The sequence below is a fragment of the Dermacentor silvarum genome, chromosome 8, assembly GCF_013339745.2.
Source record: "Dermacentor silvarum isolate Dsil-2018 chromosome 8, BIME_Dsil_1.4, whole genome shotgun sequence".
NCBI classification, from domain to species: domain Eukaryota; kingdom Metazoa; phylum Arthropoda; class Arachnida; order Ixodida; family Ixodidae; genus Dermacentor; species Dermacentor silvarum.
Window position 1 is genome coordinate 147,813,029 of NC_051161.1, and position 16,264 is coordinate 147,829,292.

Below are 16,264 nucleotides of genomic sequence, written 5' to 3' on the forward strand. Positions count from 1 at the left end.
ACCTGTGCAACGTCACGCTCTGCAGCTCATCTAACCGAACACAATGCTCTGATAGAGAAAATAGGTGACTGTGCACTTACAAGTTCTGGTGGGATCTCTGGACGCAGTTGAAGACGATGTTGGTGTCCGAGTACATGGTTGGGTACTGTGGAACAAGAAGAAAAAGGGCAGGCAGGATTAAATGCGACCGCCTCTCAGAAAAGCTGTTGAAATTCTGAGGTTTTAAGTGCCAAAACCACCACGATCTGATAACAAAGCAGGTTGTAGTGAGGGACTCCAGATTAATTTTGACCGCCTGGAGTTCTTTAACATGCACCCAATGCACGGCAGACTGACATTTTTGCATTTCACCCCCATCGAAATGTGGCCACCAAGATTCGATTCCGCACCCTTGGGCTATTTTAATAGCACAGCACCATAGCCACTATTGAATATTTACCCTTCTTCGAAGAGCTAGAGAAAAAGAAGAAGCCAACTGCAAGGAACGCGGGAGCACGCACGGAGAAGACGACAAAGTAGAAAGAGACAGCGTCCGCCATGGACAGCATTCGATTCAATTACTGTACATAATGTAAATACAGTTCTGTTTCATCATAGGCCGTGATCATTTATTCTACAGCCACTACGCCACCAGAGTGGTTAGAATAGCTGTTCAGGCTCATAACGCAACTCGAAGGGAAATTAATTGAACACTTTATTGCAATACCACTTATACCAGCCAGTGTGCTCCAAGTGCCAATATGAATTAAGGATTCGTTGCAAGTCAAATCAGCCATGAATGCACCATGGTTGTAAAGAAACTGCAAGAAAGCGTAACCTGTTTATGCCCTTAAGTAGTGAAAGTTCATATGTGCATCACTATCGTGAGCATTTCTTCATCATTTCCCTAGGGAATGACAAGAATATGCGATTTATTCCATGAAGTCCTAACCATAATGGAATAATATGTCCCGTACCGATGAAGCAACACGAAAAAAGATAGGCAAAACATAGCGCTTCATAGTGCCCAGGGACTCCGGAACCATGGGTCGCCCCGCCCAACATATTTCCAGAGGGGGCAGGGCCTCCCCACTTTCCGACCGTTCACGCTGAAATCAAATTTTTGACAAGAGCTGCTGTTAAATTTTTGAACTGGTGGTTGCGTGGTCCAATGCTTTCCAGAAGTCCGATGATCAACTGGACGTACAACATACGGTGGTACGATGGCTGGTTAAGAAGCCACAAATTAAGGCACGCCACTCAACATACCAGTAACCAAATCTCCATTAAATCACAACTATGCAAACAGATGCACAAAAAATTGGTGGTATACTGACTTACACACGGAGAGGGAACAACAACACATCAATGGATAAGAAACATTTCCCTCATGCCACCGCACTTCCCTACAAGATAATACACAAGCCAGGCAATAACCGGACACTGTATTTTTCCAAACTTCCTCTTACGATCCAACAAAACTGACCACAACAAGAAAGTAAAGAGTACTCCTGACACGCAAATTTCCAAACACCACAGAATACAAACCTGAAATAATCAAACACCAAGGTACATACCAATCCCTTGAAAAACTCGTAAAAAAATCAACCAGATCATTGACCAAGCCTACCCACCCCAATCTTGGCTCCACAGCAGCCAACATTTGGTAACGCTACTGAACGGAAACCCATCAGTCAGGTACAATAGCGTATCCTCAGCTCAAAGCTCTCGCAGTGGCACCAGCAAGAGAGCCATAAAAGAAGTTTGAAACTTTATTGAGTATCAACCTTTCTATAGCCCTGTTTGGCCCATGCGAGGAATTAGCGAGGATGCTTCAACGCCCAGTTTACCACGCTGCAGGAGCAAAAGAAGCAGCAGAAGCTCTTTGAGACCGCTTGTCAAGGCTACAGTACGGCGCCTCATTTGATGTCCTATGGCAGCGGATGAACTCAGGAGCAACAAAGTTAGGTCTAAAGGATCCTCGTGTGCCGGGAGTTTCGCAGCCGCCCAGAAGGCTTCAATTCACATTAGTATTTGCTAATGCTTCAGTATTAAGTACGACAACTCAGGCTAAATGTTTTCAGCGAACACTGAATGTCAGCAAGTGTCACTTGTTGGTTTGGAGCAGGAACACAGACGAGGAAGAAGTTTGGAATGTGACTCGCTTTTTTGTGAAAGCACATTCAGAAAAGACAGATCGATCCAAGGTCTGCGGTTGCAGTGATATCACACATGCTATGTAAAGCAAATGGAATGTACTGTCGACCAAAAGGTTTGTGGACCAAGGGATCTGACAAAAAGCTGAATGTCTCCGCAGCCTCAAAACGCAGCCTGGTATTCCCATTTCCAGCCTCTACTGGTATATGCGAACAACATTGTGATGCACGCTTTCACTGGCTACTTTTAAAGGCTGTTTGGATATTGAGCATTTTCTGAGATCCCATGGTCCGTAATCTTTTTTGGTCGATAGTACATCTATGGCTCACATCAGAGCTCTGTAAAAATTCCATAGGTGGCTTTTTGTGAAGCCCACTTCCAGTTTTTTGCCTGCTGTTTCCCCCCTATTGCTGAAAAAAATTGTGTACAGTGGAATCTCGATGATACGAATCTCACGGAGTAACAAAAATATTCGTATTAGCCGAAATTCTTATCATCGAAACACAATTAAAACTTGCTAAATTAAAGAGTCGGAGGTGAACTCACTCAGGCACACGTACGTAAAAAGCATTTACAGTATAGACTACTTATAACGTAACCGTTTATAGTGCAGAACTGGCTACAACGCAGCCTTTACCGACTGTCGTTTACCCTCCCATAGAACTCCATGTATACGCATACCGCTTACAGTGCAGCCGCGTGAGACGAAATTGCTGCTTCCGCAGGAAAATCTCGCCGACAAGGGCGGTAGTAAGCACGCTTCTCAACGCGGTACGCCCAGCGATGGGAGAGGAGATCAGCGAGGGCGATGCGACGTAGAGCATGAGACGTGGAGCATGAGTCCACGGGCGATAAAATCGTCTCCGCGCGCCGTATGTGCGAGTGACAGCGCGCGAAGGACGCGTGCCTTCACGGAGAGCGAATGCACAGCGGAGAGCAAACGCCACTTCCGTCGCGCGAGTGGCCGTGGGGGTAAGGGAGAGGGGGGGGGACGACGCTGTGCTGTGGCACCAAATGCGTATCTTGAAACTGGGCGGAAGGGTAACTGGCGATGCAATCTCCCACGCGAAAGGAGCAAAGCGGGAAGGGAGGGAGGCAGGGAGGGAGAGGGCGGCTTCTACTCTGCCAACAAATGCGTTCGCGCCTGTGCCGGCTGTCGATGTTGTCGCGCGCACCGTATCTTGAAAGCGATCTCCACACGGCTCTGACCTTTGTATGCGCTGTGCTTACGCCGCTCAGTTTTCGTTGAAGCGATAGACCGCAAGAACCTGTGCTCGCTGCGGCGGCCGCGCTTCCGGGAAAAGCACAAAAGCAACAAAAGCGCCACCGCTTCAAACTCTTCGCGCCCAGTCGCGGCCTCCGCACTGTCCGGTGCCGCGTCCGCGCCTCCGCACTAAAAGAGAAAGGAAGAAAGCGCGTGAACGCGCTCTGTTCTCTTTCGCGACCGTCGGTGGGGCGGCGTTTATTCGTATCAACCGAAGCGGGTCGAAAATCGATTCGTAACAACCGTTCTCTAGCACGTTGCAAAGCAATGGGGCTCGGCCGGGGAACAAAGAAAAATTTGTATCATCCGGAAATTCGTATTAGCTGTGATCGTATCATCGAGATTCCAGTTACTTGCTCGGTTGAGTATGTCATATGTAGTGGCTGTACTCCTTTCATTGTTTTTCACAATGTGTTGGATCACCCATAATTTTCAAGTGCCTGGATGGGTGCTTTTCAAGCCTGCTAGACATGACATGAAATAGTTGATGTTCTCATGTGTAATGTTCCAGTAGTGAGCTCCTGGAGTCCATGTTTTATAAACTTGACAAAACTCACTAATGAATTGAAAATTTTTAATCTATTCTGCAGCATTTTTATGATCCTGAATATACAATAAATGCGGTGAAAGTAAGTTTTGAGTAAACAGAATTGATTGGTGTCTGAAAGGAATATAGCAGCAACCAAGTGTATTCTACTTTGCTGTTGGAGTACATTTTGGCAGCAGCGTAATGATGAAGACAGACAGACAGACATGAACTTTATTTGGTCCTGAGGAACTATGTGGGGACCCCCTGTGGGAAGTCCGTAGTAGTCGCTGGCCGCGTCCATGTAGGGGCAGGAAGACCGTGGTCCTCCGCCCTTTTGCAGGCCCTCTGGACAGCCTGGAGTTGGACTGAGAGTACGCTGCTTTTAAGGGCATTGTCCCAGTCCGCTTCTTTGTTTAACGGTGCGTTACGTAATGCAGGGCATTGCCAGAGCATGTGAGCCAATGTACAGAAATGCACACCACAATCTGGACAGTGTAATGATGAAGACATTGTCTTTTTAAATGTTAGCCTACCTGTTTGCCTCATATGCTACTCCAGCACTGGCAATCATCGTCTGACAAAAGTGCAGCTCAAGAAAAAGAGAAAAAATGGCGGGGCCCACCTTGATGTCAAACCGCCTTCGCGCACTTCCGACACGGAAAGCGAGCCACATGTTGACAATGGCAGAGCCCACCCCTACGAGCACCACGTAGCCGTACTCCTTCGGCACCACCAGGCTGTATGCAGCCATGACTTAAGCAATGCAACCTGCGAGTCATGAACACACAATTAGCCCATCTTGGAGGAACAGAAACGTGAATCAGCAAAGTTGCTGAGAGAGATATTGCTTTGATGTCATCCTGCAAACGAGGCCCAAAATTATACACACTCACAACAAGCATGTTTGTCTTATGGTGTGTGTGCATCCACACATAACTTTATGCCCAATCTACTACAGCAGTACTGCTACGCTCAAAGGCTTGAACCAGCTTAAACACAATGGACACACAAAGAGACGTAGATGACACTGCTGCGTTGAATTACAGGATGTTAGCTTGGTCTAGTGATAAAGCGATTAAATAATAGAATGCAACTATAGTATGTACTTTGAACTCTCTAAATCAGTGCCATCAAGAATGCACACCAGTGCTTGGAGAATGCAGTGGGAACATGGTCAAGTGTGGTGCATCAACGACACGACGAGGTCGAGAGCTCCCACTATACTTTGTGTCGCTAAATATGTGCAGTGCTGTGAAGGCTGTGGCTCATGTCAGCCAATCAGGACCGAGAAACAGCTGCATGCCTGAGCGAGAGGAGGGTTTGCCGATTCTGAGCCGCTAATCATTCAGTGACCCTTCTATTCCGTGCCACCCACATAAAAAGATTAGTCAGACAATATGGAGGTCCCTCTTCCGGTTGGTTGACATATCCTGTAGCTTTCGCTGCACCGCGTACATCTAGCGGGGTGAAATGTAAGTGGCTAACGCCACTAAGAGAAAATAGAAGCACAGTTTTGTTAGCGATACTAAAGTATTAGAATATTGCACGAAGCAAAAGGCTCGTAGATTTATGGATAGTACATTATAGTGAACATTTGCTTATTAACTAAACATGCATAGTATTATCACTTGCCCAAAGACATTATTAAAGTTTATCTGATGACTGTGACCACTCAAAATGCCAGCATGATAAAGAGCACGGGCAGCAGGGAACATGGATTCTTGTCCCAAAGTGAACATTCTGGGCTGCCGCTCCCTTCACATTTCACTGTGCTGCAGAGCCTCAGAAACTCACCAGATCATGTAACCTAGATTGGGTGCACAGAAGCACAGTGCGCATCAAGCCACTAGCATTATCAATGTGCCCTCGCACCCGCACATATCGTGTGACGATGACCTCCCAAAACTTGGCGCAAGAACTGCGGACTGAGTTGGGAGAACTCACGGCAGTGGCAACAGTGTGAATGTACCTTGAGTCTCTGCATAATTACTATTGAACTAAAAGGAAACGTGAAGCAAACATAGCATTAATACTAGTCTACACTGTAGTGACCTATTCGCAGCTCTCCAGCCCTTCATGGAATCGCGCGCTGGTGGCCGAAGGTGAATGTGCAATATGTGCAATGAAATCCGCAAGGAGCGCCCATTACTCCCGCCCATTACTCCACGTTACTGAGCACTAACGTGTGCATAAGTTGCTCATAATGCAACACTGAAAATGCACGGTTCAATGTAGGAACCAATGCTAACTTCATGTCATTATGTTCCTTTTAGAAAGTAAACTGACATTTTAAAGCATCCAACCAATTGACAAGGTTTGACATAAGGGACAATGAAAGATACCGCGTTTCGCATTTTGCCCACAATGGAACGCAGCAGCCACGGCCGGGAATCTCACCCGCCGTCTCATGCTCAGCAACACACATAAATGGCACCGTTACATTTTCAACCGCGAAAGCCACCTCAAGTTTCCTTTGAAGAGAAACAGTGACAGAATCCAGTGGCACAGAATTCATCTAAAACTCGGTTCGATATTGTTTTGTGGAGGAATTGGTCTTACAAATGGAGGAAATATGAGAACTGCTTTCAGTTAAATTTTCCCCACAAACATCGACGCGGATGACGTCGGCGTGACGTCACATATTTCACTGCATTTCCCCATGTTTGAGTCGTTCTTCAGAAGTTAGGGGAGACTCGTGATTCGCGTGTCCCTTAATGTTTTCCGCGCATGGCTCTCACGTCTCCCGGAATACGGCTTCCCCGCATAGCACGTGTGGCGCAAGTACTAGTAGTTGCGCTTGCGCAGTGGCACGTGAGATGGCACGAGTGTTCCGCTGCTAACGCCACCTGGCGGGGATACTCAAACGCAAGAGGCGGGGCACGCACGCGCCGCCGATCTCGGAGGCCAGATAATCGCGCAATATCTCGCCGCGGTGAATCGGACTTCCTCGATTCGTCAGCGCCCATTGGTATGTTCCGCCAACCAAGGCCGCCAAGCTAACCTCTCGCGCCGCCAACAACTCCCTGTTCCTGCCGCCTTCCCACGCTCCCGCTCATGTCCCCTCGTCACAAACCATGCCTAGAGACGTCAAACGACAGCGCTCATTTTCTTTTATGTCTATTTCTTTACAGCCAGCTGCCCACGACAACGACCGCACGTACGTGACGTCACACTACTAACCTGTCAAAACTACCGTATAGACTCGTGTAAGGACCGCGCTTCTTTTTTCACAATTTTTGACGAGGTGCGGCCCTCCATGACTAGTGCACACCCCGAATCTTGTGCACACCCTGGCTCTAGCCATCTATATTGGCGGCACGGGGAAGTACGCAGAGCGCGGCATCGGAGCACCGAACTCGATTGCTTCTTTGTTGGAAATTTTTTTCTCAAATTTTGGCCTGCCAAGTTGGGCGTGCGGCCGTTACACGCGTGCGGCCCTTACACGAGTAAGGGCCGCACGCGAGTGCACGGTAACCCGCCGAGGATGACAAGGCCGCCTTTGAAGAAAATAGGTCCTCCTATCGAAACGCAGGCCAGCCTTTCAGGTACCTAGTTGTAACTCGGCTCGCTAACTTATTGTACAGAGGACGCAATAAAGGCCCTTTTGTTTCCACTACTGTGTTGTCGTTCCTTAGTCCCAAAGGCACGCTTGAGATCACAGCAGAAAAAAGCGCCCAATTAACGTTGTAAAGTTGAGACTTCGCTTAGTTTTAGAGAATGAAAGCTGCATTCGTAAACATTCGCATTCGTAAACAATAAGCTCAGATCAAACGCACTCAAAATCCACGAGGCTAAGAGGAGCTGGTGTGGGGAATTTCGAGCTGGTCAATCACCACTTCTTTTGTATTTCGTTTTAGCGTCTTTATTTATTTATTTATTTTTTTGGCTCATAAAAGCTCGCCGTCGTGGTAAAATTTCGCTACCCAGTATTATAGAGGTATTCACACGCCAATAAATTTTGCCAGTGCTAGACCCTCTCGTAAAGAGAATATTACAGCGACCAATCTATTGCCCAATTAATACCTCGTTTGAAGCCATGCATGTCATCACTATCCCTGCCATCAGGCATGACCTGCAAGCCTCGTAGTGTATAGTGCGGCGAACGCTCAGAATTTTTCAAACTTACGGTCCACCATTAGCAATTACGTTCCTAAAATTGCGTTCCTTTGGTGTACGTATGTACTGCCTTCGTTTCGCTCGCTAAATGTCAAATGGAATTAAGAAACTCAAGATGAGCGCCAGGGGCTGAACTGGATAACTTACAACAGGTAAAACTTTTGTCAATCACTTCTTTTAGTTTTTTTCAAATAAATTCGGTTTTAAGTTTGTTATATTACACTAAGTTGCCACGAGTCCCTCGCACTGTAAAAGCACGATCCCCACGTGAAAAGGCTACCGACTGGAACAGCCGAAGACCCACGTCATCATCGTTTTTTCAATCAATAAGTGGCCTACGGGCTAGGAAGCCCTTATGTCCGGCGCCGCCAGCGCCTGAGAGATGCCGGAAGCTCTGCTTCGTTTTCCGTCGATCGTACTGTCATGGAACTTCGGCCGGGTTGCCTAGCTTCTTAACAGCGAAGCTTTTCTTGCTAACCGGAAAAAGTGCCGCCTGCCGCAAAACCTCGCCGAGCTATGATGTCACTGCGTTGCCTAGCAACCACCTCGCGGAGCGGTGTGTGCTTCGCCTCTCGCCGTGCCGTGCACATTGTAGAGGGCGCGAGTGCTAAGCCGATTATGAGGCGCCCTCTATAGGATGTAGCATATAAAGGCGGTGCTGTGAATAAACGGGGGCACTTCTGCTGGGGACTCGGAGCGTGTGTCTTTACTCCGCGGCCCTCGGGCTTCAGCCTGCCTCCTCGGCCGCCTCGGCTCGAACCCTCCCACCACATGGCGTCAGAAGTGGGATGCGTGGTTCCCGCGACTTGCCATGGCTAACAAAGACGCTCCAGTTCCTGCTCTCGCTGCCGCCAGTCTCCGGAGTCCCGCTCCGTTCCCCTTCGACGATGTCGGCGAGTGGCTGCCCTGGTTACGGCAATTTGAGGACTATGCCTTCGCCACCGGCATGCACGCAGCCCCGGACGAGACGAGGGTTAGGACTCTCCTCTACTGTATGGGCCCCCGTGCACGCATTGTCCTCAGTTCTCTCATGTCCGATGAAGAAGCGTACAAGTCCTACGCGGAAGTCACCCGGCGGCTCACAAGCTACTTCGTGCACCCCGTAAACGAGGTGTACGAGAGCTCTCGGTTCCACAAGCGGACGCAAGAGCCAGGCGAAACCGTCGACAGTTTCTTCACGGCCCTTCGGAACATGGTACGCAAGTGTAACTACCCGTCACCTGCCGTTGAAGAGCGTCTTGTTCGCGACCGTTTCGTCGTGGGTTTGGCGGATTCTCGCCTTTCAGACAAGCTGTGCCGCACTCCGAGCCTTTCCCTGGACGACGCACTCGTGCAAGCTCGTCAGCACGAAGACGCCGAACGCGAAAGACAACGCCTGTCCCTCACCGCTGGGCAACCGCTTACGGCAGCTCACGTGGACGCGGCGACTTCGCGTAAACCCGCGCAGCGTGCACGCGGACGACGCAATAGACGGGACTCTGGCAACTTTGCTGACTTTGCGTCACGTGACCGACCCGACGGTTCGCACTCGAGCAACAGAGCTGGCGAGGCTTTGAAATGCGGCCTAGGCCTAAGTAGGCAATGCGGATTTTGCGGTCACGAGTTTCACCGACGGTCTGACTGTCCAGCGGCCAAAGCGGTCTGTAACCACTGCAAGAAGCGAGGCCACTTCGCGGCGGTATGTCGCTCAGGGAAGCGCCTCGGATCCGTCGAGCTCCACTCTGTCGCGGCGGTGGCCCGCAACGGGCGGTACGTTGAGGTGCGTGTCAACGGGAACCCTCTCGTCTTCAAAGTGGACTCTGGAGCCGACGTCTCGGTGGTTCCGCGCACGTTTCCCGGCTGCCCAGCCGTCCTCGATAAGCCGCGAGGCGAAGAACTTTTCGGACCCGGGAAACAAGCCCTGAAGCTTCTCGGCACCTTCGACGCGGCGCTGTCTTGGAGAGGCAGGCAAGTCAACGAGCGCCTCTACGTCGTTGCGGGACAAGAGCAGCCACTTCTCGGCTATCCCGCTATCGTTGCCCTTGGGGTCGTCAAGTTTGTCGGCGCCGTCGCACCAGCTCTGCCGGACGCACCACCTCGTGAAGTCCCTCCAGCCCTTTTCACCGGCCTGGGCACGTTTCCGGAAGAGTACACGATACGTATCAAGCCTGACGCGGTACCGTATGCCCTCAGCACAGCCCGGCGTATCCCGATACCGCTACGAGACGTAGTCAAAAAGGAGCTCGACAAGATGGAGCAGGAGGGCGTGATCCGGTGCGTCGACGAACCGACGGACTGGTGCGCGGGACTTGTCGTCGTCCCGAAGCCAGCGGGGGGTTACCGCCTGTGCGTTGATTTGACCAAACTCAACCAAGTCGTTCTGCGTGAACGCCACGTACTCCCGACCGTCGACCAAACCCTCGGACTTCTCGGTGACGCACGCGTTTTCTCGAAGTTGGACGCAACTTCAGGCTTCCACCAAGTACGCCTGGCGCGCGACTCCCAGAAGTACACGACTTTCATCACTCCGTTTGGCAGGTATTGCTACTGCCGCCTCCCATTCGGCATAACATCGGCCCCGGAATACTTCCAGCGTCAGATGTCTCGCCTGCTGGAAGGGTTGGCTGGTGTTGTTAACCTTATGGACGACATCCTTGTGTTTGGCCGCACCACAGAAGAACACGACCAACGCCTCCAGGCAGTGCTTGGTCGCCTCCAACAAGCGGGGGTCACCCTCAACGCTGCCAAGTGCACTTTCGGCGTGTCCAGCGTGCGGTTCCTTGGCGTTGTCGTCGGTGCCAATGGCATCACTCCGGATCCAGAGAAAGTGGCCGCCATTCAGCGCATGCCAGCTCCTCAGGACGTTCATGGTGTCCAACGTTTTCTCGGTATGCTCAACCATGTCGGTCGCTTCCTCCCGGGCCTCTCTCAAACGACTGCGCCAATCAGAAGTCTCCTGAACAAGCTTGCAGCCTGGACATGGGGACCAGCGCAGGCTTCAGCATTTGAAAAGCTCAAGAGCATGCTGTCGTCGGACATCTGCCTCGCAAGGTACAACCCTGCACTGTTGACGACAGTCTCCGCAGATGCCAGTTCCTTCGGGTTGGGTGCTGTCCTCCTTCAAGACCAGCCATCAGGGGAGCGCCGACCAGTTGCATACGCCTCTCGAGCGCTGACTGAAACGGAACGGAGGTACAGCCAGATCGAAAAGGAGGCACTGGCTGCCACCTGGGCCATCAACCGATTCGACGAGTTTCTTCGGGGTCTTCGTTTCACCCTCGAGACCGACCATAAGCCGTTAGTACAGCTCCTAGGAACCGCGGATCTCGATCTCATGCCACCACGAATCCAGCGCTTCCGCATCCGCCTTCTCCAGTACCAGTTTGATGTCAAGTACGTTCCTGGGAAACAGCTGGCCACCGCAGATGCACTCTCAAGGGACCCAGTCGTCCAGCTGCCAGCGACTCCAGCTGTTGACAAGGTGGAGCTGTACGTTCAAGAAGCACTCCGTGCTATCCCTCCTACATTTGCAGTCCTCCTCGACGACTTCCGAGCTCACCAGGCTGCAGATGGGGAGTGCGCGCAGCTCAAGTTGTACTGTGAGCAAGGGTGGCCTAGGAAAGAGAATCTGCCTCTCAGCATGGCTCAGTTCTGGGCTCATCGGGCCGAGTTCAGTATTGGTGACGGCCTTCTCCTCTGCGGTGGACGCCTGCTGGTGCCCGCTTCTCTGCGGAAGCACGTCCTCTCCCTCATCCATGACGGACACCTCGGAGTGAACCGTTGCCGCGCCATCGCCAGGGGAGCTGTCTGGTGGCCGACCATGGGGAGTCAGATCAAGACAATGGTGGAGAACTGTCCCAACTGTGCTACCACGCGGGTCCAGCGAGCAGAGCCACTGCTGCCTACCGTGACGCCTAGCCGTCCCTGGGAGCGAGTCGGGGTGGACATATTTCATCACGAAGAAGCCGACTACCTTCTCCTCGTAGATTACTACTCGAGGTACCCTGAAGTGCTGTCCCTTCGCTCGACGACGTCTACAGCGGTGATCTCCATCATCAAAAGTGTCTTCGCAAGGCATGGGATCCCAGAGACCCTCGTCAGCGATAATGGGCCTCAATTTTCGTCGGCAGAATTCCGCGTCTTCGCCCAGAGCTACGGATTCTCCCACGTCACCAGCAGTCCCAGGTACCCGCAATCTAATGGGGAAGTCGAGCGTATGGTGCGGACGGTTAAGGAACTCTTCAAGAAGTCTCCGGACTGGCCTTTGGCCCTCTTGGCATACCGCAACGCACCTGGCGTGACCGGGTACAGCCCTGCTCAGCTGCTCATGGGGCGCAGCCTCAGGACTCGCCTTCCGGTCCCCATGGCCGCGTTGCTTCCAGAACCACCTAACGCTGCCGACTTCCACCGGCGTGACACTACCCAACGACGTCGCCAGCGTCAAGATTTTGACCGTCGACATGCTGCACAAGATTTGCGGCCCCTGGAGGAGGGAGAGAGAGTGTGGATTCGCGACACAGATTGTGCTGGCACTGTTCTTAGCCCAGCGCAGCGTCCACGCTCCTACGTGGTCCAGACGGATGCAGGTGCTCTCGTCCGCAACCGGAGACATCTGGTTCCGCAGCAGTCTCCGTCATCAGGTGGTCTAGACCTCGGCAGCTCCAGTCCACGGACACGAGGATCTGAAAGCCTGCCACAGACTCCAACTCGCCCAGAGCCTGTGTGCAGCAGTCCAACTCCCAGGGCACTTACTCCTCTACCAGTTGCATCGCCACCGGTTGCCCCGGCTACTCCCTCAAGACCGCCTGGGTCAGTTGTACGCACTCGGTCTGGACGTTGTGTTAGGCCGCCGGTGCGGCTGAACTTGTAGAACGTGCCATGAGACATTTGTCATACGTTGTATACCTGAGAGCAAGGGGTTGCTTTCTGTTACTTTCCCAAAAGGGGGGATGTAGAGGGCGCGAGTGCTAAGCCGATTATGAGGCGCCCTCTATAGGATGTAGCATATAAAGGCGGTGCTGTGAATAAACGGGGGCACTTCTGCTGGGGACTCGGAGCGTGTGTCTTTACTCCGCGGCCCTCGGGCTTCAGCCTGCCTCCTCGGCCGCCTCGGCTCGAACCCTCCCACCACACACATGTTGCCTTGACATGGGACGTTAAGGAGAAGGAACGAGAGCATGCGCGCGGCGCGCGCAATGCTCGGAAGAGGGAAAGAGAAAATGAGAGCGAGATAGCGAGGGAAATAAATTGTAGCAGCACTAATGAGGCAACGCGCAGATCTCCTGCCGACGCCGCCCGCGTTTCCCGTTTCCCGCGTTCGCACCGGGGAAACGCGGGTGGCATCGGCAGCAGCTCGGCAGGTTTCGACTAAAGTCCCTAGATATTTTATGCATATAAGAGCAGGAAATCTAGGGACTTTAGTTTCGACCAGCCACGCCCCGGCAAGTGTGGAGGCGCAGCTTGGCCGTGACGTAACCGGGGAGATAAAGCCGGAGCCGCCGCGACGGCGGCGCAACTCTCGTTGACTCTGTGGCGAGTGCAAGTAGCCTTGACATGGGACGACCAGAGAAGATCCGGACACACGAAGAAGCCGCTCATCTTGAAGCGCGTCGCGCGGCCAAGCGAGAATCTGCGCGTCAGCGGCGAGCCGATTTGGAATACCGTGCCTAGCAGCGCTTAGCATTTCCTAGCAAAACTTAGCCAAACCTAGTAAAACCTGGAAGAAGCTAGGTCGATCACCAGTTCCGCTGTTTACTCCATCCTTGCATCACTAGCCTTGTGTCACTAGAGAGAGAAAAAGAAAATCACCAGGAAGGTCATATACACACACAACAAGCTTCGCTTACCCCCATTTTCTCGACAGGGGAAGGGCTGGTGATTTTTTCAATTTCATATTTTATGCTTTGCTTTCTCGCTGACAACGTGCGCACACGGCTGTATCGCATCGTTTGTTTCAGTCAGATCATTATCTGTGGCCGTCAACGTAGCGCGAAATGCGGCGCCATTACCTGCATAACTTTATGCTTCAAGTATCGTCCTCACTTAATTTACGTTATTATCACTCATACAATATCGATGGTGGATAGGTCTCTGTAGCTGCTTTCTTATGGCGTTTTTCACTGGTCGATCTGGGGCAAGGTTTCTTGCTCCAAGGCAGCGAATCCAAATTTCACTGGTCGAGCTGGAGCGGGTTCGCGCTTTCCACTGGTCGTTTCGAATCAACTCGCTCTGCGCCGGATCGCTCTCACTTGCTCCGCTGCCGAGGCGCGGATTCGGGCGGAAATAGGACGAGAAGCATACGTCACTTCCGTTCGCTGGGGGACCGCGATTTTGGTGACCATAGAAACACACAGAGCGGAAGTCGATTTTTGTGGCGTGTGCGCACAGACTTCCGGTACGATCCGGCACGGAGCATTTTCGCTATCCGCTGGCAAATGAGGATTGGTGAAATGCGAGCACCGCTCCAGGATTTCGGGGGCTGCTCCAGATCGACCAATGAAAAACACCATTAGGCTTCTGACTTCATCGTCAGTACAATGCCAGGCCTTTGGGATCAGCGCGCAGCTTTATGAACTTGCAAAAAAAGGTATCGTGTCGCGTAGTCGTGTCTCATTCACATGCGCCCCAGTGCACAATAACACACACAACAAAACTTGGTGTAATTTTGTTTTAATGCGATAGCACTAGGTGCCCTATTAGGCGAAAATCCGTCGGCGTAGTCAGCGTGACCGAAAGATGGCACCAAAAATGGCCGATGGCGCAAAGAGTCACAATATGCTCGGATTGACGTCAAATTTCTCGGGGAGGTTCCTGTAAACAAAGTCAATTAATGGCTTTGAAAAGAAAATTTGTTAAATTTCGGTTTGGGTGGGAATCAAGCCTGGGCTCCCGGGAACGCTTCTCCGACGCCACGGCGGCTACACGGTGCCTAGTGCGTGCGTAACTGCACATGTGACGGCGCAGTCAATTGGAAGGAGGTGGCGCCACGTCACTAGTGTATGAAATGAGTGTATAAAATAAAAAGCATTAATGTCCAATTGGACGGCGGTAAGCGGTTCATCCAAGCGAGCGCGTTGAGACGCTTGGGCGTTTTGATTTAGCCAGGAGCAGTTAGAACGCAGGCGAAAGCTTGCGCGGACAAGGAATGCGCGATGGATGGTAATAACTTTATTGAGTTGTCCTGCAGTTTTGACGACCCGGGCTCAGGTCTCCCACGACGGGACGTCGAGATAAAGAATGCGCGAGAAAAAAATATTTCACCGAAGGGATTATAATGATTTCGCATTCCCTCACGTAAGCAGTCATTAAGTGTCTCTGCTGAATTTTTTTTTAGCGTAGGAGGTGCCTAAAGACAACAAATGAAATTCAGAGCCCTTCCACTACTGTCAAGATGGAAGCCAGTGAAGCTGTGACTATGGTGGGTCTGCTATAGTGAATATTGCTATAGTGAATTTATATATTATCATTATTGACTATATTGAGCGTCTTGTGCATGTTCGTCCAAGAGCAAGGACACACCAGCGTCTTGTTTTCGCCCGGCACGATAGCCAAGTAGTGAGTTCGCTGCGCCAAGTCCGCCCCATCGTCATAGACTAGCGTATGAGCCACAGCGTTCGTAGCAGCTGCACACTGCACGACATCATCAGGATTCTGGAAGATGTGGTTAAACAAGCGTCCGTCCCATAGCAAGTACAAAGGGCAACTGCTGATAACGGCGCGATCTCTACGTCACGAGACAAAGGGGCACAACGATTGGTGGGACCTGCCGCCGCCGAGTATCGCGACACTTGTGAAAGAGGCATCGGCGGTGGCGAGGGTTCTAACAATGGGCCATCTATCATCCGTTTCGACACATGTGCTAAGGCACAGCTGGCGGGAAACCGCCATGCACATGGAGCCAAATTACCACGCACATGGAGCCGAAAATTGTTGATCCACTTCCGGTCTATCTATCTACTTCCGTTGCCGGACGCGATCTCCTGGAACCTAGCCTATAGCAGCTTTGCTGTAAAAAAAGGGGCAAGCTACCAAGTGAAGTGGGGAGTGGTCGTACTTCTGTATTGTACTGTAAAACTTATGCAATTTTAACTCCTGCTCGTATTATGTAATAGTCATGGCCGCCTTTATTTGCGCTGGTGACGATAAATGCCAAATATACTATTTATTTTTGCACTACTGCAAACGTTATAACCAACTGTAACACGGCTGCGCATTGAACACTGGCCATCTTTGACAACAAA

General features: G+C 51.4%; 2 protein-coding genes and 1 pseudogene across 2 annotated transcripts in view; 2 read left to right on the forward strand and 1 right to left on the reverse strand.

Annotated features, from left to right (window-relative positions):
* The window catches only part of LOC119461755 (microsomal glutathione S-transferase 3), an 84,187-nt gene that overhangs the window by 41,421 nt on the left and 26,502 nt on the right, over nucleotides 1-16,264 (reverse strand). The window contains exons 2-3 of the mRNA XM_037723131.2: nucleotides 4,552-4,697; nucleotides 81-145 (exon numbers count right to left, since the gene is read on the reverse strand). Of these exons, the coding sequence (XP_037579059.2) occupies nucleotides 81-145; nucleotides 4,552-4,680 (194 nt within the window). The 5' untranslated portion in view covers nucleotides 4,681-4,697. The remainder of the gene's footprint in view (nucleotides 1-80; nucleotides 146-4,551; nucleotides 4,698-16,264) is intronic.
* Nucleotides 5,100-12,224, forward strand: LOC119462484 (uncharacterized protein K02A2.6-like). The gene is made up of 3 exons (XM_049673002.1): nucleotides 5,100-5,247; nucleotides 9,674-12,098; nucleotides 12,155-12,224. The coding sequence occupies exons 1-3, from the start codon at nucleotides 5,100-5,102 to the stop codon at nucleotides 12,222-12,224; spliced, it is 2,643 nt and encodes an 880-aa protein (XP_049528959.1).
* LOC125947420 (uncharacterized) lies at nucleotides 12,241-12,886 on the forward strand (annotated as a pseudogene).